At 42.8% G+C, this 23,063-nt stretch overlaps 1 protein-coding gene across 2 annotated transcripts in view; it reads right to left on the bottom strand.

Moving 5' to 3' along the window:
• Nucleotides 1-1,294: 1,294 nt before the first annotated feature.
• Nucleotides 1,295-23,063, bottom strand: part of DHX29 (DExH-box helicase 29) — a 50,828-nt gene continuing 29,059 nt past the window's right edge. For both annotated transcript variants that reach the window (XM_038765529.1, XM_038765530.1), the window contains 13 exons: nucleotides 22,761-22,905; nucleotides 21,526-21,646; nucleotides 20,317-20,401; nucleotides 19,695-19,783; nucleotides 18,172-18,300; nucleotides 16,433-16,508; nucleotides 13,120-13,344; nucleotides 11,836-11,972; nucleotides 11,248-11,341; nucleotides 8,605-8,907; nucleotides 4,881-5,012; nucleotides 4,340-4,436; nucleotides 1,295-2,793 (listed from right to left, as the gene is read on the bottom strand). In XM_038765529.1, coding sequence (XP_038621457.1) covers nucleotides 2,738-2,793; nucleotides 4,340-4,436; nucleotides 4,881-5,012; nucleotides 8,605-8,907; nucleotides 11,248-11,341; nucleotides 11,836-11,972; nucleotides 13,120-13,344; nucleotides 16,433-16,508; nucleotides 18,172-18,300; nucleotides 19,695-19,783; nucleotides 20,317-20,401; nucleotides 21,526-21,646; nucleotides 22,761-22,905 — 1,689 coding nt within the window. In that variant the 3' untranslated portion in view covers nucleotides 1,295-2,737. The remainder of the gene's footprint in view (nucleotides 2,794-4,339; nucleotides 4,437-4,880; nucleotides 5,013-8,604; nucleotides 8,908-11,247; nucleotides 11,342-11,835; nucleotides 11,973-13,119; nucleotides 13,345-16,432; nucleotides 16,509-18,171; nucleotides 18,301-19,694; nucleotides 19,784-20,316; nucleotides 20,402-21,525; nucleotides 21,647-22,760; nucleotides 22,906-23,063) is intronic.

The raw sequence follows: 23,063 nt of genomic DNA, 5'->3' as shown, positions 1-23,063 counted from the left end.
ATAGTAAGCGCTCAATAAATACGATTGATGATGATGATGATGATGAGACTGTAAGCTCACTGTGGGCAATGAATGTGTCTGTTATATTGTTGTAGAAGCAGCATATCTTAGTGGAAAGAACCTGGACTTGAGAGTCAGAGGTCATGGGTTCTAACCCTGGCTCCACCACGTAACAGCTGTGTGACTTTGGACAAGTCACTTCACTTCTCTGTACCTCAGTTACTTCATCTGTACAATGGGGATTAAGACCGTAAGCCCCACCTGGGGCAACCTGATTACCTTGTATCTATCCCAGTGCTTAAAACAGTGCTTGGCACCTAGTAAGCGCTTAACAAATACCATTATTATTATTATTATTCTCACAAGCACTTAGTGCAGTGCTCTGCACACAGTAAGTGCTCAGTGAATCCGATTGATTGAGTCAAGTAAAAGTCGTCGTTGTTGATATACCAAAGTACAGCCATTCACTACATTTGTGTTCGTTCTCTGATTCATTAAAAAAAGTACAATTTTGGTCTACTCTTAGCAGACGTATTGTTAAAAAAGCATAGATTGTTAGCTCCTGTGGGCAGGGATCGGGCCTACCTTCTCTGTTGTATTGTACTTTCAAGCGCTTAGTATATGCTCTATACATAGTAAGCACTCCAATACTCACTGATTGATATCTGTTCAACTGTCCTCATGACTGACATGACTTGAAAGGCACAGAATCGACTAAATTTCTAGTGAGCTTAGAATGGGACAGAAAAATAGGAAATAGCAATAATAATAATTGTGGTGTTTGTTTACCGCTTCCTATGTGTCAGGCACTGTACTCAGCAATGGGGTAGAAACAAGCAAATCGGGTTGGACATGGTCCCTGTCCCAAATGGGGCTCACAGTCTTAATCCCCATTTTACAGATGAGGGAACTGAAGCCCCGAGAAGTGACTTGGCCAAGGTCACACAGCAGACAAGTGGAAGAGGCAGGATTAGAAGCCAAGTCCTTCTGATTCCCAGGCTCTTTCCACTAAGCCACCCTGCTTCTTGTGGCTGGAGGGCATAAAAAAGTATATTCGACTTCAATTGTATTTCTTGAGTGCTTACTGTGTGCAGAGCACTGTACTAAGTGCTTGGGAAAGTACAATATTTTGGAGTGGGTAGACATGTTCCCTGTCCATAAGGAGCCTGTCTAAAGAGGGAGACAAAATAAATTACAGATAGGTACACATGTGCAGTGGGGTGAATAAAAGGTGCAAAGGTGCCACAGATGGAATTATTTGCCCACTGAAAATAAACATTAACTCCAAGACTTATTCATCACCAATAGTATTTATTGAGCGCTTACTATTTTCACAGCACTGTACCACGTGCTTTGGAGAGCGCAATACAACAGACACATTCCCTACCCACTACAAGACATTCAGAAAGTGTCCACATTACTATCTTATGCTGTTTCCTTTTGGTTTGGGAGCTTCTATCTCTCCTTTCAAAAAACGGGCTATTTCCATACACACATTTATAACCTTCAAGTGAAATTGTTTGGAAAAAAATGGAGAGCCTTTGGCCAGTTGAGAAGTCTTCAAAAGGTGTCTCCTGTAGGTTGGCCACAATTTTTGAATCAGATTCAAAATGGCTTTATAAAGCTCGGCCCTTACTTAACTCACCTGTGAACTGTGATTGGCCTCTAAATCAGCAGCTTCTAGGAGGTCTGAAAGTGATATAAATTACTTTTTATTCATATTAATGTCTGTCTCCACTCTAAACTGTAAGCTCGCTACGGGCATGGAACATGCCGGCTAATTCTGTTGTACTGTCCTCTCCCAAGCGCTTAATACAGTGCTCGGCACATAGTAAGTGCTCAGTAAGTATCACTGACTGAATGAACACAAGTTGGCATTTTCCTAACTTGACTCTTATCTCAGGAATTGTTTTCCTAAGGAAAATGGTTGTATACTGTTGTACCAATATAGCGTTTATCCCTTGTGGGTTGGGAGCCTGTTTACAAAATCTGGTTCTCTTCCAAACGCTTAGTACGGTGCTAAGTGTACTGTGCACACAGTGGGTGCTCAATAAACACCACTGATTGGTTTTTGCTTGAAATGAATGGGAATCCTTAACTCTTCCCTGGCCTTGACAAAAAAAACTGCTTTTGGCTTCAAGAAGTGTGACGTTTTCTCAAAGGAAAATATTCAGATCTTTTCAACTAGCTGTCTATTTCCTCTCAATATAGGAAAGAGGTCATTTTAGAAACCAAAACGGCTTCAGTGGCAGGGCAAGCTGGGCCGTATTTGGAAACTGTATCTTCGATAATTCTGTTGTGGGCATGGATCGTGCCTGCTAATTCTGTTGTACTGTACTCTCCCAAGGACTTAGTACAGTGCTCTGCACACAGTAAGTGCTCAATCAGTACCACTGACTGATTATCTAAACAGGGGAGGAATGTGGCAAATTTGGAGCCACAAAACCAAGGCTTGAAATCACTTTTTACCTTGGATTGGGCTCTGGTTCTTAGGACAAGTGGCACCACAGAATTTATTGTAACTGAACTGGCCAATACAGTTAATCACCACCATCATTAAAAAGGAATTAGAAAAATTACACATATTTAAAGTCTATGCGTTTTCTTCCAAGTTACACCTAGTATTAACATTTTAAACACTGAAATACTTTAGGGATGGTCCATTTCCACATACGGTTGTTACCACTTCTTCAACTTAATGTTTAAGACGATGCAATTTTTTCCCTCGATTCTAATTTCAGTTGGTATGCTCTGTTCTTATCAATTCTGTGATGATTTGTAAAATCTTGTCATCTACGGGAAAAGAAAAATGAAATAACTTAACCCAATAATCCACTACAATTGCACGAATACATACATGACTTCCCCAAGCATTTTAACACTTTACTGTGAATAGTTACCATGAATAAATTGACCACAGGAGACGAAGGTGACAGAAAACCATGTGTTAAAGGATTATCTATTATAATCCTATATTATAATAATACATAATAATATATATTATATAATAACATATAATAATAATAATAATATAATATTATAATCGTATTATAAATACGATTGATGATGATGATGATGATTATGCATCTCTAGTTTGGAGTCGAATTAGCTCTGTTAAACTGAGAAGCAGTGTAGTCTACTGGAAACAGCACGGGCTTGAGAGTCCCAGCTCTGCCACTTGTCAGTTGTGTGACTTTCGGCAAGTCATTTAATTTCTCTGTGCCTCAGTTCCCTCATCTGTAAAATGGGGATTGAGACTGTGAGCCGCATGTGGGGCAACCTGATTACCCTGTATCTACCCCAGTGCTTAGAACAGTGCTTGGCACATAGTAAGTGCTTAAGAAACAACATAAAAGCACAGGCCTGAGACTCAGAGGATACACGTTCTGATCCCGGCTCTACCATGTGTCTGCTGTGTGACCCTGGGCAAGTCGCTTCACCTCTCTGTTCCTCAGTTTCCTCAGCCGTAAAATGGGGATTCAATCCCCGATCTCCCTCCTACTTAGACAGTGAGCCCTGTGGGGGGCAGGGAGGGGGCCTGGCCTGACAATTTTGTTTCCACCCTAGTGATTAATACCGATTTTGGTACAAAGCCTACAAATATCACAACCACCTCAGTCTGAGCAATATCGACGGTTTGGATCCCAGCAAGTTCAATCAATCAATCAACTGATCATTTTTATGGAGTGCTTGCAGTGTGCAAAACACTGTACTAAGCGCTTGGGAAAAGTATGATACGACAGAATTAGCAGACAACTTCCCCACCCATAACGAGCTCACAAGCCTGGAGGAAACCTGTATATATGTTTGTACATATTTATTACTCTATTTATTTATTTTACTTGTATATATCTATTCTATTTATTTTATTTTGTTAGTATGTTTGGTTTTGTTCCCTGTCTCCCCCTTTTAGACTGTGAGCCCACTGTTGGGTAGGGACTGTCTCTATATGTTGCCAACTTGTACTTCCCAAGCGCTTAGTACAGTGCTCTGCACACAGTAAGCGCTCAATAAATACGATTGATGATGATGATGATCTATTCTATTTATTTTATTTTGTCAGTATGTTTGGTTTTATTCTCTGTCTCCCCCTTTTAGGCTGTGAGCCCACTGTTGGGTAGGGACTGTCTCTATATGTTGCCAACTTGTACTTCCCAAACGCTTAGTACAGTGCTCTGCACACGGTGAGCGCTCAATAAATATGATTGATTGATTGATTGATTTTACCCTACGCCAACATTTTGGATGCATGGCTAATATTGAGGAGCTTTACGGGACCTAGCGCTAAACACTGCCATTCGTGTTCAGATCAGTTCACCACGCACGTGAGGATCGTTACCTTCAAGGGACATCTTGGGATTTTCAAGTTTTTTCCGTAAAACAGACTCGATGAGAACTCTCAGTTGTTTGAAAATAACCGCAATCTTTACAGGAGCCTGTATAAACGGAGAGATATAGATTATTTTAGTAATTAAAAAGAACGATTCACATAAAAAAGAGGCTTGAGAGATCAGATATATTTTTGCAGCTGGAATATAAACAAAGAAAGAAGTTCACCGCCTCGTTTCAGTTTTACTGTTAAATCTCTAAACAAGCACTATTTAGGAAACACGGGAATGAATCGCCCGTAATGGAGGTCTGAAGCTATGTAATAATGCTCCATAACTGAATAACAATGGAGAAGCAGTGTGACCTAATGGAGAGAGCGTGGGCCTGGGAACGGAAAGGTCCTGGGTTCTAATCCTGGCTCCTCCACTTGTCTGCTGTGTGACCTTGGGCAGGTCACTTCATTTCTCTGGGCCTCAGTACCCTCATCTAGGAAATGGTGTTTAATAACGCCTGAAAAGGAGAGATTTTCAGCCACGAAAACTGGCACGAACCTGAAAGTAGATCCAGCCATCGACAGAGAGGAGACGCTCCCGATGCTGCACTTCTATATCGCCTCCAAACAGTAAAATGGGAAACGGGGAAATTAGAGTGGTTTCCCTCAGGTACACCTTTGCATACCTTACCTGCAAAGAAAAAAACAATGATACTCGCAAATGCTCAAAATCTTTTTGACAGGCATCTCCATCCATCAGCCAACCAATGGTATTTATTGAGTGCTTACCATGTACAGAGCGCTGTACTAAGTGCTTGGGAGAGAACTTCATAAGCACTTAAATGTTTGCAGAGTTTATGTCATCATGATCATTGTAGGAGTAGTAGCATTTATTGAACACCCTCTTGGCATAGTTAAGTGCACTGGATGCTTAGCAGTCTAGAATAAAGTGACATAATCCTTACCCACAAGGAGTTTACACTCTATCAAGTGAATCAGCGTGGCCTAGTGGAAAGAGCATGGGCTTGGGAGTCAGAGGACCAGAGTTTCAATCCCGGTTCCTGCACTGGTCTGCTGTGTGATGATGGGCAGGTCACTTAACTTCTCTGTGCCTCAGTTACCTCAACTGTAAAATAGGAACGAAGACTGTGGGCCCCATGTGGGACGTGGACCGTCTCCAATCTGATTAGCTTGTCTCTACCCTTGTACCCAGTGCCTGGTACATAGTACGTGTTTAACAAATACTACAAAAAAATATCAAGGAGCTTACTCTGCCTGACTGTGAGCCCACTGTTGGATAGGGACCGTCTCTACATGTTGCCAACTTGTACTTCCCAAGCGCTTAGTACAGTGCTCTGCACACAGTAAGCGCTCAATAAATACGATTGATTGATTGCTGCGTTTGGAGACGGTACAAGATGTTTTTGGGACTATACAATAAGTAAAAGACTCGGGCCTAATATACAGGAGTTTACAGTCTAATGGGGAAGACAAGCAAAGCCAAATTGCCCCAGGATTCAAGAAGTAAAAGAGTAAGGGTATAGACTTACTTTCTACCATACTCTGCCAAGTGCCTAATGCTCTGCATACAGAAAGCACTCAAAAAATACCTCTGATTGACTGATAAAAAAGGGAATGTTCTTGCCATGGGATAGCAGGGTTTCACAATCTTTTTGAGGGTAATGTGAATCTGAGACTGTGAGTTTAGACTTAGATGGCGAGTCCCACATGGGACAGGGACTGTATCCAATCTGATTAACTTTGTCTCTATCCCAGTGTCTAGAAAGGTACTTGACACATAGTAAGTGCTTAACATATAAGATAATAATAATAATAACTGAAATCATTACAACGATAACAATAATAAAGTGGAGTAAGGAAACATGCTCTGCCTCAGCGGAGCAAAAAGTCATGGTGTAAATTCTCTGAAACGCAATCAAATCTGGAAGATTAGTCCCACGTCAGCCCCATTCTGCCATCACCACCATGTAAGACGTATTAAGTACCCACCCACAGGCATACATGTCATGATTTCACTGTGTGTGGTACAAACCAACTAATTCCATCAGAGATCCCTTCTGTGAGAAATCCTGCTTCGGAAATTTCTATGAAAACATGACAGGCTTACATTTCCTCTCCCACTACCCGGATGAACTCTGGGGAGGAGAGGCTGAATGCCGGTGAAAGACTTCAATCGGAAGAAGCACGTGCCGGAATTTCTGATTCCCAAACAAAACCCTGGCTCCGTTAATAAAGTAGGCAGATTTGAATAGCAAAACAAAGCTGAAAATAGCAAAGCAGAAAGCGACTGAAATCATGATAGTCAGTGTACTGAAGTAAGCATGAAAATAGGAGAAGTAGCATGGCCTAGTGGAAAGAGCATGGGCCTAAGAGTCAGAGGACCTGGGTTCTACACCCAGCTCCACCGATTGTTTGCTGTATGACCTTGGACAAGTCAATTAACTTCTCCCTGCCTCAGTTCTCTCGTTCGCTCTCCCACTTTGACTGTGAGCCCCAGGTGGGACAGCGACTGTGTCCAAACTGATTATCTTCTATCCGTCCAAGCGCTTAGTATAGTGCCTGGCACATATTAAGTGCTAAACATATATCTTCATTATTAGTATTACTATTATTATTATTAATAGGTGTTCCAGGGAACCACACAGAAGCAGAAACTGTGGCTTTTGTTTATGAGGAGGCAGGACTGCAAGTCGCTGTCATTTCCCAAGTGCTTACAGTGCCTTGCCACTAATAACCTTCCACCCATTAACCTCCTCTCAGAAAATTTCATTTGCAAATTTTACTTTTTCTCATCAGGATGTAAACGGTGGCTGCCACTGCAGCTCTGGGTTAGCTCCCAGCAGATCGGAAGATGAGTTGGGAGTATCCCGTATTTTGAAGGAACGCAAAATTGAACTGTGCAGGAAAAAAGCAAAACACAACCCTAGTACAATGCTTTGCACAAAGTGAACGCTCAATTAATATGATCAAATGAATAATAATAATAATAATGTTGGTATTTGTTAAGTGCTTACTATGTGCAAAGCACTGAACAACCCGCAATGAATTCTAATTTCTGACATTTCTGCCCCATGCAACTCCGAGAACTGGAGATAATCTTCAAGAAATGGGAAATATCAGTCAACCAACAGTATTTACTGAGCACAGAGCACTGTCTGAAGCGCTTGGGAGAGTACAAAACGATGCAAAATTGGTCCGAAAAAGCGGTTATTTTACTCCCAAATTACGGCCAAAGAAAGTGGTTTTGTATAAGCTCTCCACTAAGGACGGCCATGGACCCTCTGTACTATGTCAGAAAATAACACCTTTGAGTTTAAAAGCCTCATAAGCATCTCGACTTCAAACAGAAGGAGAATACCCTGCAGCATTTATGCACATATCTGTAATTAAGTTAATTTATTTCTGCTAATGTCTGTCTCCCCTTCAAGACTGTGAACTCCTTGTGGGCAGGGAATGTGTCTATCACCGCTATTTTACACTCTACCAAATGCTTGGTACGGTGCACCACTAAGTGTTCAAAAAATACGATTGAGTCATTTGCCATTAAAAACCAAACCCCAGAAGAGGCAGCTAAAACACTCTAAGTCTTGATAGAGAAGTATTTTAGAGTCATTTCTTTATCACGTTAAGTTCTGGAGAAGCAGTGTGCCTCAGTGGAAAGAGCACGGGCTTTGGAGTCAGGTCATGGGTTCAAATCCCAACTCCGCCAATTGTCTGCTGTGTGACTTTCACTGGGCCTCAGTTCCCTCATCTGTAAAATGGGGATGAAGACTGTGAGCCCTCCATGACACAACCTGATTACCTTGTATCCTCCCCAGTGCTTAGAAAACCGCTTGGCACATAGTAAGCGCTTAACAAATACCATCATTATTATTATTATTCTGGGATTGGCTGTCTCTAGGCAGCGACGTGAAAATAATAATTATGGAATTTCTTAAGTGCTTACTATGTGTCAAGGACTGTGCTAAACCCTGGGGGATTGCTGTTAATGTTATTTGTTAGGTGCTTTTTTTCGGCGGGGCAGGGGGTGTTAAGCACTTATTCTGTACCAGGCATTGTACTAAGCACTGGGGTAGATGCAAGCTAACCAGTTAGGACAGAATCCACGCCCCACTCAGGGCTCACAGTCTTCACGGCCATTTTACAGATGAGGGGACTGAGGCTTTACTCAAAGTCACACAGCAGGAATGAGGCCGAGTCGGGATTAGAACCCAGGCCCATATCTTTAGAGTTTATCGGGTCGGACGCAAACGGACACCTACCTTCTCCTGGTAGAGCAACCACCCGTAGGTCTGCAAGTCTCGATTGACGGAAGAAGGGTGGGCCTGGGCTTTGCCCTGAGCGGTCTCCACGATGCACGCCAGTTTTTCGGTGACGTCTATCGATTTAGTATAGAGGATCTTGCCCACGTTGTCATAGAGTCCGGCGGTCAGCACTGCTTTCAGGAGAGCCGTCTCTTGGAGGGAGAGGGATTGTGTAGTGCGGTTTCCATCCCGGTCATTGGAAAGGGTGGATGAAGTAAAGCCCGCTGCCTTCACCAGCTTCATTAGTTCTTGCTTGACATCCTACATTGGATTTGGATGACCAAGACGCAATTATGAGAGAATCGTCGGCTGGGCTTGGAACATATCGCACTCCAAAAAACACACTGATTCCACTGAGAGTGGTGGTAGTGATTTGAGTAGTTGATGGTATTTATTAAGTGCTTACTGTGTACTAAGTGCTTGGGAGAGGACAATACAACAGAATTGGTAGATACAGTTCCTGTCCATGACAAGTTACAGTCTAGAGGGACCATACAGTCAGAAAGATGCAAAATTTAGCTTAAACAGTGACAGAATTAAGATGGATTTGGAAATCCATTTTAGTTTCAGGCAGTCAAAATATGAAGAAAAGTGCAACAAAAATGTAAACTTAAAGACTGATAATTGGGGTAGGAAGTGGGCAAATTGAGTAATACTCTAAAAATTCCTAGTCTACGGGTCCTGAAACGAGCTGGCTAATGTGGCTAATTTCTCCAGAGCCATCGTATCCTCCACCCAGGTCCCCAGAGTTGCAGGACAGGGCAACAAGGAGGCTAAATACAATACAATTTCACAATACAAATACTGGCTACCAAGGTGGATCAGGGCCACGTCAGGACCGCTGCACAGGGAACGGGCCAACTGGCAGTAGAAGAATGGCCACGCTAACTAGGCTGAAAAGCCAAATGAGTGGGTGGAAACCAACTCTTAACCCAGCCTTACTCCATTTTGTTTTCAGTCTCCATTTTGCATGAATCTACCTTGTTTTCCTAAATCAGGCTTTCAGCCACGTCTCTCCTGTCTTCAAGGAGCCACACCCTGTCGTCAGTTAAGAAAACTGGAGCCCTGCTTAACTGGAGTCTGTTTTTGGTGTGAAGGAACAGCACGCCCACCTTGGACTATAACTAGCTACCTCTCCCACCTCCCGGCGACGAGGTGCAACCTGCTTTTTGGAAAATAGACTTTGGATTCTCACCCTGCCCCTTGCCCGCTGGGTAACCACGGACAAGTCACTTGACTTCTCCGTACTTCGGTTTCCTCCTCATCTGTACAATGGGTGTGAGAGGTAGGCTCTCCCTCCTACTGCGAACCCTGTGCGGGACACGGACTGTGCCTGATCTGCTTGGTTGAAGCTGTCCCAGCACTTAACTATCCTTGGCACAAAGTGCTTGAACATCACAATTATCATCAATCAATTCCTTTCACAGGTTCTCGGTCCCCAAGTCCCCCAGGGAAGCAGCATGGCGTAGTGGATAGACTACGGGCCAGGGTGTCAGAAGGTCATGGGTTCTAATGTCGGCTCTGCCACTTGTCAGCCGTGTGATTTAGCCCAAGTCACTTCACTTCCCTGGGCCTCGGTTCTCTCATCTGTAAAATGGGGGGTGAGAGCTGGAGAGACACACAGGACTGCGTCCAACCCTATTTGCTTGTATCCACCCCAATGCTTAGTAAGGTGTTCAACACATAGTAAGCGCTCAAACACACACCATAGTTATTAATATTACTTTTAAATCTTTGCAACTGGATTGAAGCTCGTTTTCATTTAAGACGGCAAATTCAAGCACTACTCCGAATTCAAGCACTACCATTACACCTTGAGGTGAACATTGTGAGGACACTTATGTTTTTTCCCCATTTCTCTTCACTGAATGGCATTCGTTCATTCAATCGTATTTATTGAGTGCTTACTGTGTGCAGAGCACTGTACTAAGCGCTTGGGAAGTACAAGTTGGAATGTCAGTGACCACAAGTCCCTCAGTGAGCCTACCCAACCTCCCTTCTGTCGATATTAACACATTTTTTCGGTTTCTCTTTTTGAGCCACTTTCAATTTCTTCTTTGTCTTGACTGAGGGAGACATAAAAATGATAATTATTGTGATACTTGTTTAAGGGCTTACTGTGAGCCAATGACAGTACTAGGTGCTGGGGTTGGTACAATACAATTAAATCAGACACGTTATCCCTGTCCAACATGGGGCTCGCAGAAAGGAGGACAAGGATTTAATTTCCATTTTAGGGATGAGAAAACCGAGGCACAGGTAAGTGACTGGTCTAAGGTCACACAGCAGGCAGGCCTCAGAGCTGGGATTAGAATCCAGGTCTCCTGACATTCAGTCCCATGCTCTTTCCACTGAGTCATGGTGCTTCACAGAAAATCGTTAAGATCTTCTTGTCTTCCCTGAAAGGTACAAGTGTACGTCACACCTGTGTGAAACACAGGCTAATCATTTTATTTTGTACACACCACCACGTAAAAAGTTTTACATCTTACCCATGAGGGTGACAAAAGAAGAAGGGCAGCCACTCCTGAGGTACTGAAAATCATTTTAAATCCTACAAGTGTGACAGTCATCATTCCAGCCCAGAATCAGAATGCTTACCTCTAGAGTTATCAATGCTGTCCTGTTAAGGAAATTCCTCCTGCAGTAAGCCATTTCAGAACGATACCCTCCTTCTAGACGAGCCTTCTTCCACCTGGTCAAATTCAAGATGTGACTTTTACCATCTCTTCTAAATTTACCTTCGGACAGCACAACAGAAACAGATTCTAGCACATCACAAAAACGGAGCATTTATTTGCGGTTTGGTAGCTTTGGCATGCACAGCGGGAGTTCCTGCTGTGAAAGCTAGGTCGGAAGTTATGAAGGGAGGTAAATAATGCACAAACCTTGTTTAATTTAAACTGGAAAAAAAAAAAAAGAAATTAATTCCATAATTAAGGCAATGCCCAAAGCATTTCTGCTTTGAATCTCAGAAGTGGCCACAACAAATGAGCGTGAGAGGCGTGCAAATTGTCGGAAGTCCATCGTACTGAGTCTCGGTAAATCAAACAATATAAAAATACTAGAATCATGATTTCAATGATGGCTGTTTTGAAAAATAAGACAGCGGGTGGTCAACTTTGACATCCTGGGGTTACTTTTGGGCTACATGGTTATAAATGATACTTTTTTTTTTTTTTTTTTTACCCTAGATAAGCACTGTAGATCGTCAGATGGTCAGAGTTTGCCATTCCCAAAGCTGATTTAGCAAGGTCGGCTTCATCTTTTCTACCAATCGGGGTTGTAAAGGGAGACTTCTCGGTCATAACGGCAGCTAGTGTTGCCTGTAAATGAGCATAAAGAAATTAGGAGCATTAATGAAACACACTAAGATTATAGCCGTGGTTGACTCAGGATCCCTCTCTAGACTGTACGCTCCTTGTGGGCAGGGAACATGCCTATCAACAGTAAGCTCTCAATACATACGACTGACTGACCTGACTCGTGTCAGGCTTCAATTATAGCAGCCAAGTTGGACTACTGATTCAGTCCCCTATAATTACTACGTTACTATGAAACCAAATCCACCTGGACTTAAGATGGAGCCCTAGAAAGAGAAAAATAGCTTTAGAGAGCAAACATAATCTCCACTTCAACCTCTTTAAGTCTGAAGCCCGGAAACAGCTACTTTGGTAAAATAAAACATGGACATGAGGTACCAGAGAAGCAGCATGGCCTAGTGGATAAAGTAAGAGCCTTGGAGTCAGACGGACTTGGGTTCTATTCCCTGCTCTGCCACATATCTGCTATGTCACCTTGGGCAAGTCACTTCACTTCTCTGGGCCTTGGTTACCTCATCTGTAAAATAATAATAATATTAATAATGATGATGGAATTTGTTAAGCGCTTACTATGTGCACAGCACTGTCCTAAGCGCTGGGGAGGATACAAGGTGATTAGGTTGTCCCACGTGGGGTTCACAGTCTTAATCCCCATTTTACAGATGAGGTAACTGAGGCACAGAGAAGTTAAGTGACTTGGCCAAAGTCACACAGCTGACAAGCGGTGGAGCCGGGATCAGAACCCATGACCTCTGACTCCCAAGCTGGTGCTGTTTTCACTGAGCCACGCTGCCTGGGAGCTCTAGGTGGGACAGGGACTGTGTCCAACCCGATTATCTTGCATCTATCCCAGTGCTTAGTACAGTGCCTGGCATATAGTGAGCGCTAACAAATACCACAATTATTATTATTTTACTAAATGGTCGCGAAGTTGTTCAGATACGTTCCTTCCAACCACTAATAATGTTAATAATTGTGGTATTTGTTAAGTGCTTACTATACAACAGGCCCTGTACTAAGCGCTGGTGGGGGTGGAATACAAGCAAATCGGATTGGACACGGTCCCTTGTCCCACACTGGGCTCGGAGTCTTATTAAATCCCCATTTTACTACATTTCTTAGGTTGAAGATTTGGCGTTCACCATCTTACCACCGGGTCCAAGCAGCCAAAAATGGCCCCGAATATGAGCATCTTCCCGATCTTGACGTTCACGGGCAGTGCTGCGAGATGTTGGCCCAGGGGAGTCAGCTTCGGGTGGGCGAGCTCACAAGCGCCGATTCTGCGGAGCAGGTTCATTGCGTTGCTGATCACTTGAGGCTGAGGAGGATCTAGGGCTTTGGCCAGGAAATCTTCGGGAGAACCGAGGCTGCATTTCTGGAAATTGAAAAGGAGATGCTCGTTTAACACAAATCCAGCAAAAAATGAACCGACCTCTAGAAATCATCATCATCATCAATCGTATTTATTGAGCGCTTACTGTGTGCAGAGCACTGTACTAAGCGCTTGGGAAGTACAAGTTGGCAACACAGAGAGACAGTCCCTACCCAGCAGTGGGCTCACAGTCTAAAAGGGGGAGACGGAGAACAAAACCAAACATACTAACAAAATAAAATAAATAGAATAGATATGTACAAGTAAAATAAATAAATAGAGTAGTAAATATGTACAAACATATATACATATACACAGGGGCTGTGGGGAAGGGAAGGAGGTAAGATGGGGGGATGGAGAGGGGTCGAGGGGGAGAGGAAGGAAGGGGCTCAGTCTGGGAAGGCCTCCTGGAGGAGGTGAGCTATAAAGAAATAAAGAAAAATAAATAAATAAATTTATCATAAATAAATACATTTTATATTTATAAATTTATATTTATATTTATAATTTATATTTATACATAATATGCATATATAATATATACAATATATTTATATTTATATCTATAAAGAAATAAAAACGATACCACAGACACATCCCAGGAGAGATGGTTGCAAATACGCCATTTCCTCTTTCACAACTTCATTGCTCGTTGTGGGCACGGCACGGGTCTACCAACCCTGTCAGAGTGTACTCTTCCAAGCGCATGCTCACAGTAAGCGCTCAATAAATACAACTGAGTAAGAAGCAGCATGGCCTAGTGGATAGAGCACGGCCTTGGGAATCAGAAACACCTGGGTTTTAATCCCCCCCCACCATTCATCTGCTGTGTGTCCTTGGGCAAGTCACCTGACTTCTCTGGGTCTCAGTTACCTCATCTGTAAAACGGGAATTAAGACTGGGGGCTGATTAGCTTGCATCTACCCCAGCAATTAGAACAGTGCCTGGCACATAGTAAGCACTTCACAGATACCATGGGGGAAAAAAAAATATTCCAGCCTGCAATTTTGGCATCAACCTTGACTTGTGTTGTCCGCGAGTGGACTTGGCATGACTGACTCCATTTTGTGCATACCGACAGTAACCCTCCATTTTGTGCAAGCCGAGAGCAACTCCTTTTGTATTTTATAAAAGGCTCAACAACAGAATGTCTTCAAGGCCAGTAACAGGTAACACCTGTCTGTGCAAGGCTGTGAGAACAGAGACTAATGAAAATTCACAATCATCCTGTTGGTCCTCATTGGTTCCCTGAAGTTCCCGTTGCTGTAACTCAATAAAAGACACAGTGGGAATGGGATCGGGGCCGCTTGCCACTCGTACCTCTCGGGAGGTGAACGGGCAGGTAGTCAACCTTCCTCCTTTCCTGCTCTATCTGGACTCATGTCTCCGAGTCATTTTTCATATCTGCGTCACCACCTTGGGTTCTCCAACCCTGCGGCCGATTTACACCGGTTAACCTATTTTGCACCCTACTTTTCTATAACACTCCTCAATCTCCTTTAAGTGTTGCAAAATCCTGTTGGATTTTCCTCCAACTTTTCCAGATGTGCTCCTTCTTTTCCATCCAAATGGTCACCACCCTGGTCCAGGGGCTCGCCACACCTCCACTAGACTATTGTTTCAGCTTTCTCGCTCAGCCTTCCTGACAGGTCTCTCCCCTCTCCAGTCCATACTTCACTCTGCTGGCGAGATCTCTTCTTCTGAAATCACACCTCCGCACACCTCTCTCCACTCCTCCAAAACCTTCAGTGGTTACCCAATTCCTCCCAGCATCAAGTAGAAACTCCAGACCATTGGCTTGAATGCATTCCATCTGCTCTTTCCCTCTAATTCACTCTCTTCTCCCACTACACCCTCATTCCTCGCAAGCTCGTGTTTTTATTTGGTCCCGTTTTTTGACTCTTCTGCCTTTCTCAAGCCTGTTCTTGGACTGCCTAGAACCCTTCCCTTTCATATCAGTCAAACCACAACTATCTCCATCGTCAAAACCCTTCTGAAATCCCACCTTCCCTAGGAGGCTTCCGTTGATTTTTTTTTTCCTTCTTCCCAGGTCACCTCCTCCCGACCAACATTCCAACACTTCGGCACTCAAAAATCTATGATTGTACTTACATATCTTGATTTTGATGAGAGACAGGGTCTAGTGGACAGAGCACATAATGGAGTCAGGGGACCTGGGTTCAAATCCCATTCTGGCACTTGCCAGCTGAGTGACCTCGGGCAAATCACTGGACTTCTCTGTGCCTCATTTTCCTCATTTGTAGACTGTGGGCTAAATACCTGTTTTCCCTTCCCACTAGACTGTGGGAATGACAGGGACTGTGTCCAAACTGATTATTTCATCTCTAGACTGTAAGCTCGCTATGGGCAGGGAATGAGTGTGTCTGCTAATTCTGTTGTTTGAGCTCTCCCAAGCACTTAGTACAGTGCTCTTCACATAGTAAATAGACCCCTGATTGATATGACCCTCAGCACTTAGTACAGTGCATGGCATATAGCTAGCATTTTAACAAATATCACAATTATTATTACTATATAACTCCACTATTCAGACACATTTTCCTATTTGTAAATTATTTTAAATCTGTCTCTGCCATTAGATTGAAAAGTTCCCCTAGAATGTGAGCTTCGCATGGGCAAGAAACACGTCTGTCAGTTCTAGTGCATTGTACTCTCTCATGTGTCTAGGACAGTGCTTTACACACAACACGGGCTCAACAAATATCACTGACTGATTTACTGACTGATCAAACACCTTGAAGGTGGGGGTTTTGTACTCTCCCAAGCACTTCAGCACACATCAATCAATCAATTCCCCAAAAGTGCTTGATATATACTACTCATTTACTGACAATATTCAATAGTTTTTCCTTCAGAAGAGTTTCAGGCAGCCATTCTATCTAGCAGATTTACCTAATTTGGCATCATTCAGGAACAATGCAGTATGCTCTTTTCTAAATAACCACTGGATTCTCAGTTAAACGAAAACAAAAGAACACACCAACACCACATGACCCGAAGCCAAAGGGGGATGATAGGATGGTGGAGAACCTAGGAGCAACTTTACTTAAGCAGAGACCCAAGCAATTACCATAATATGAAGGCACAATTCTTCCAATGGTACTCGCAATATTTCTGGTACCGAATAGTCCATAAAGCCTTCAAACCTGGAAAAAAAAGGCATTGATAGAAAATGTTTTATGCACAGTATCAGTTAAGTCCCACTCATTTTTCTAACGGTACTTGAGGTTAGTTAAGTAACAGCTTTGACCCCTCTCCTCTGCAGCCTTGCATTTCTTCTGGCCTTCAGGACATCTCTACCTGGATGTCCTGCTGAAAACTCAAACAAAACCAAAGCAGAACTCATCATCTTCCCACCCAAACCCTATTCTCGCCCCGTCTTGCTCACTATAAACAAGACCACTATCCTCTGTATCTCACAAGCCTGTAACCTCAGCATTATTCTTGACTCACTCAGCCCACATATTCAATCTGTCACCAAATCCTGTTGGTTCCACCTTCATATCCCCATCACTCTCCTCACCTATAAAGCCTTTTTAAAGTCACATCTCTTCCGAGAGATCTTTCCCGATTAAACCCTTTTTTCTCCAACTACCTCTCCCTTCTGCATTTATGCACTTAGATCAGTGTGGCTTAGTGAGAAGCAGCGTGGCTTAGTGGAAAGAGCACGGGTTTGGGAGTCAAGAGGTTGTGGGTTCTAATCCCAACCCTGCCACTTATCAGTTATGTGCTCTTGGGCAAGTCACTTAACTTCTCTGTGCCTTTCATCTGGAAAATGGGGATTAAGGCTGTGAGCTCACATGGGACAACCTGATTACCTTGTATCTACCCCAGCGCTTAGAACAGTGCTTGGCACATGGTAAGGGCTTAACAAATACCGTCACTATTATTATTATTACCTTTAAGCACCTGATATTCACCTCACCCTCGGCCCCATGGCATTTATGTACATATCCGTGGTTTATCCATTACTATTATTGTGTCTTCCCTCTAGATTTTAAGCGCCTTGTGGGCAGAGAATGAGTCTACCAACATACTGTACTGTAATTTCGTAAGCGCTTACAAGTGCTCAAGAAATCCCACTTGTTGAAAGGCAGTGTGGTCTGATGGACAGAGCATGAACCTGGGAGTCTGAGGTTCTGGGTTCTAATCCTACTCTGCCACTTACCAGCTGGGTGACCTTGGGCACATTCACGTTATTTCTCTATGCTTGTTTCCTCATCTGTAAACTGAGGATGAAGTATCAGTTCTCCCTTCAACTTAGGTGGCGAGCCTCAGGTGGCACAGGGATTGAGTCCAACTTGGCCATCTTGAATCTACCCCAGTACTTAGTACAGTACTTGGCACATAATGAGCGCTTCACAAATGCCATAATTATCATTACTCGAACTCCCAATTCTCTAGACTATAAGGCTCCTTGTGGGCCCGGAATGTGTCTACCAACTCTGCTTTCTGTTTTGTTTTTCTATGATATTTGCTAAGTGCTTACTATGTGCCAGGCACTGCTCTAAGCGCCGGGATAGATAGAAGATATTGGACACGGTTCCTGTCCCACATGGGGCTCACAATCTTAATCCCCATTTTGCAGATGGTGGTAACTGAGGCACAAAGACGTGGAGGGACTTATTCAAGATCACATGGCAGATCAGTGGCAGAGCCGGGATTCGAACCCAGGTCCTTCTGACTCACAAGCCCGTGCTTTATCCACGAGACCGCACTCTGTTAAATTCTGCTCTCTCAAGTGATTAGTTTAGTGCTCTGCACACAGTAAATGCTCAATAAATACCATTGTTTGACTGAATACCTTACCTTTCTCGTGTATACAATCTGAAGCAGAATCCATCTCGAACTCGTCCCGCTCTCCCTTGGCGCTGCAGGGCACTGGCTTTACTCACAAACGTCTCCACCAAGGAACTCATTTGGCTGCTTTCATGGTACCTGAACAAAGCATTTAACAGACACTTGTGCAGTAGGTAACACTGTGATTTAATTTTTATATTACCACTTGGAAAAAATACTTCTTTGTAAAATGTAAACCAGGCTTACGAGTGACAGTTCATTGGGAACAAAAGTTATTAAATTTACTTCCCACCAGTCACAGTAACAACTGCCGCCTGACAAAGCAATCTTCTCTTTGGTCGGCAGTTTATGAACGATCACCTGTAAAATACGTTATTTTTTTAATCGGATAACCAAGCTATAACTAAACACTTTTAAAGTCGTTCCAAATTAAATGAAGGAAATGAATAGGGCCCTTTCTTCATGGTGACACAGTCAGGCATTAAAATGACAAAGAATCTGTAAACATGAACTCTTACTGTTACTCAACTATTCCTAGTTCATTCATTCCATTGTATTTATTGAGCGATTACTGTGTGCAGCGCACTGTACTAAGCGCTTGCTAATAATGGTATTTGTTAAGCGCTTCTTTTGTGCCAGGCACTTTACTAAGCGCTGGGGTGGATATAAGAAAATGGAGTTGGACACAGTCCCTGTCCCATGTGGGGCTCACAGTCTCAATCCCCATTTTACAGAAGAGGTAACTTAGGCCCAGAGAAGTGAAGTGACTTGACCAAGGTGACACAGCAGACAAGTGGCGGACCCAGAATTAGAACCCATGACCTTCTGGCTCCTAGGCCCATGCTCTATCCATTAAGCCATGCTGCTTCTCTTCCTAGTTTAGCACTATGACTTCTTATTCCTGATCACGAGGCGAAGATTTCAACATTTTCTTAGGGTCTCTAGTTGCCTGTTTTTGAGGCACTGTGCTTTGGCCTTATTTTCTCATTGAAGAATTGACAATTAGCAGTAGTCAGGTTATTCAATGAGTACCCTCAGGAAAGACCAGGCCCCACAAGGGGCTTACCTTTAAATGGAGAAAACTGACGTGAAAATAAAGTACAAATAGGGTAATCAGAATAAATGGGCGTAACAATTGATTACATATAAAACACACACACACACGCTCGCTCGCTGGGGAGGGAATGTGTCTGCTGTATTGTTATACTGTACTCCCCCAAGCACTTAGTACAGAGCTCTGCAAACAGTAAGCGCTCAATAAATATGAATGACACGCACACCGAAGAGGTAGGGGAGGCTGACTGGTTAATGTGACTTTGGTAAAGGGAGTATCTGGGAGGGCTTGTTGGAAGAGGTGGAATTTTTTTGAGGGCTCTGAAGACAGGGTGTGCTCTGGTCTACCGCAATGTATGTGCAAACTTCACTACAGCATCTCGAGGGCCGATCGCTTTACTGTTTATCAACTGGCAAACCTCCACAACTGCACACGCTTACATAACATATTTCTTCGATCTGGAAAATTTTCCACTTACTTATTTTCTTTCGTTCTGCCAGCGTCAATTACAAAGACCACATCTGGTATAGTGATGCCTGTCTCTGCAATGTTGGTCGCTAGAACAATCTGAAAAGGGAAGACGTTGCACTTTAATAGATGGATTTATGGGGGACAGCTGCTTTTCTAAAATGTACACTTCTTTAAGCTAGTAGTTACTAGCTAGTTACTAGTAGTAGTTACTAGCTAGTAGGGACTCAGCTTACATGATCCTCATTTAGTTTTTGAACTCACTGCTAACGCAATTGTATAAAGCTTCCTTGAGGGTTTTCACTAGCCTTTTCTTCTGCAGATAATCTGTTCCTTTTCTCTTCAGCTCTAGCTAAGATGCCCTTGCTTTTTTGTATCTAAGCTCGCTTTGCACGTTTTTCGATGATTTCCCTTCTGCAGAACTATCTTACAGTAATATAAAGTGCAGAACAAGGAGGCAAGAGAAAGTTAGGAAATGCCCTTTATCCCTGCTCTTCCATTCCAGGTACCCGGAATCCAATTGGAGGTGCGGTAGAAGGGGAAAATGCCAAGGGAGTTGGCGCAAGTAATCCTGCAGTTAAATGTTTTCAGATGAATGCCCTAGAACTTTTCTGGGATATTCTAAATTGTACCTTTCGGACTCCGAGAGGAGGGAGCGTGAATGCTGCTGCTTGATCTTGAGTTGACAGAATCGAGTGCAGGGCTATTAATTTGTATCTGAAAGAGGCAAAATAATTTCAGATGGGTAGAAAAGATAGCAATTTCCAAAACAACGCTCTGCTTGCAAAGAATCACTAAATACATAGATACAGTATATATTGTGTGACCCAATTTTGATGGGGATGTAAGGATTTCTTTCAGAGTGATGCTTTATTCTTAACAACTGTTCTTGATTCCCAGTTTTGTTCTAGTTCGCCATGTTAGAGCTGTGTTTCAAGACTTCGGGTTTTGGGAGGCATTTTGCGGTACATGATTCAATATCTGTCGCTTATAGGGAGCCTAGTATGAAGACAAATTTAAGTTGCTTAGGTCAACAGTCTCAGAAAAGGATTACATGGTTCAGAGAAAAATATTAAATGGTGGCAAATTTTGGAATCAACGTTTTAGACACATTAAGGCCCCTTTATAACTCAGTCCAAAACAGTTTGGCTGCAGTGAGGCCATGCTAAATTGCAACTTAAAAATAAATCCTGTTACTTTGTGCAAAGCAACGAAATAATGAAAATGTACAAAAATTAGATGATGGAGTTTTTAAATGATCTGGAAGCCACTTTATATAGAGGACAGTTTGGCAATTTTCAAGACAACCAAAATGAGTCAATCCTCCCGACCGTGATTCCATTCTGGCAGCAATACAATTGTTGGGTAGGGGTTGTCTCTGTTGCTGAATTGTACTTTCCAAGTGCTTAGTACAGTGCTTGGCACATAATAAGCGCCCGATAAATATGGTTGAGTGAATGAATGAATGAATACAATGAAACACACTACCCGGAATACAAGGCACGGTAAGGCGAGGTGAGAAGATTCTTTTAAGATGTTGGATCATGAAAGCTTTCTAAAACACCAGAAGACCCCCAAATCCTAACAGATTTCCCTAAAAATCTGTATTCCATTAGAGTTTAGATGGGTCGCCATAAAAGTATAGGGGGTTGAAGTGTACTGGGCTTCAAGAAACAGAAATGTTTAAAGCATTTAAGATAGTCGTCTCTCGGAATGATGGTTAACCGTATAAGAAAAAGCAGTTTCTCAGACTAATAAGGTTAAATGACAATATGCCCTTTTTTCAAAGGGAGTCATTTTCTTTCCAACACACTTTCCTGACAGAAGAAAATGGTAACTACCTTTCTCTGGAATGAAACCGCCTGTCTGTTGATAAGAGATCGTACAATTGCTGGATGTGTGCAAGTCCAGGTAAAAAAATTAATACTGCTCCTTCTACATTTCTGAACTGGGGACTTCTGTCTGTTTGGATGATAAAAAGCATACATTATAATAAAGTAACAAATACGAGTTAAATAAGTTTATAACATCCCTCCATTGATTTAACGCAGGATGGGTAAGACAATAAGAAAGCTACTGAATATTTTATTGACTCTCAAAGTTTCTTCTTTAACTTGCCTGTAAGTTAACACTGTAAGCCTCTTGTGAGCAGGGATCAGGCTGACCAACTCTATCGCATGTATTTTCCCAAGCGCTCAGTACAGTGCTCTGCACACAGTAAGTGCTCAATAAATTTCATTGACTGATTGATTAGAAGTGTAAGCAAGAAGAATATGTTTTCTATCCTGAATCAACCAGCCCACTGTGAGACCAGTTCATTTCATTCTAATCTGGTAGGAGTGGATTTTACTAAATTTACTTTCCAACTGGGTGTTGGAAAGGAGAGGAGAGGAATTCACTTGTCTGTTAGCATTTAGGTGACTTTTCCTTACTATTGTTTGGTTCTAACCAGATACCCTAGAGGCAAGAAAGGCAGCTTGGTCCTTCTCCTGTTCCATGACACATGGTGTTAACGTTACAATTGTGACCAAATACTCAACTGCTTCCTCCTTCACTAAAAGAAATCTGCAGGCCCCCGACAGATAGACGAGACGGATAAAACATTTTCAGGCATCGATCAAAAGGGGGAACATTACTTTGAGGTGATTGCTATCACTCCGAGGCCTTCCCGACTAAACCCCCGGTCTCCTCTCCTCCTCCTCCCCATCTCCCCGACTCCCTTCCTCTGCTCTACCCCCCTCCCTGCCTCCCAGCACTTGTGTATATATGTACATATTTATTATTCTATTTATTTTATTAAGGCTGTGTATATATAATTCTGTTTATCTATTTTGATGCTATTGATGCCTGTTTACTTGTTCTGAAGTCGGTCTCCTCACTTCTAGACTGTGAGCCCGTTGTTGGGCAGGGATTGCCTCTGTTGCTGAACTGTACTTTCCAAGCGCTTAGTACAGTGGTCTGCACACAGTAAGCGCTCAATAAATACAACAATGAATGAATAAATGATTAAAACACAACGTCCAGTAAGAAGGAAACATTTCCGAAGAGTTCCAAGTTTCAGGAAATGAAAACATACCTAGGAACGCAAGCAGCTCCAAAATGAGATCCAGGTTGATTTTATGGGGATTCATATAAAGAACAGCGTGTTGGGTGCGGCTGCTATACTTCTGGTAGTAGGGATTTAAATCGACGCTAGGTCCCGTCTGTGATGGGATGTACTCCTAAAGAGAATACGGAGTCCGTGAAGAGCACATTTACAGAAGGCTAATGAGATGATTTGTGTCTACCTTTGGCTAATCATTCAATTAAGTCGCCTTACTTTATGACAATAATGCCGCAATATAAACATTGAGTATCCCGGGGAATTAGCCTTATTATT

This window comes from Tachyglossus aculeatus, chromosome 23, assembly GCF_015852505.1.
Source record: "Tachyglossus aculeatus isolate mTacAcu1 chromosome 23, mTacAcu1.pri, whole genome shotgun sequence".
In the NCBI taxonomy this organism is placed as follows: Eukaryota; Metazoa; Chordata; class Mammalia; order Monotremata; family Tachyglossidae; genus Tachyglossus; species Tachyglossus aculeatus.
The sequence above is the reverse complement of the archived record's forward strand: the minus strand, read 5'-3'. Positions and strand labels throughout refer to the sequence as shown.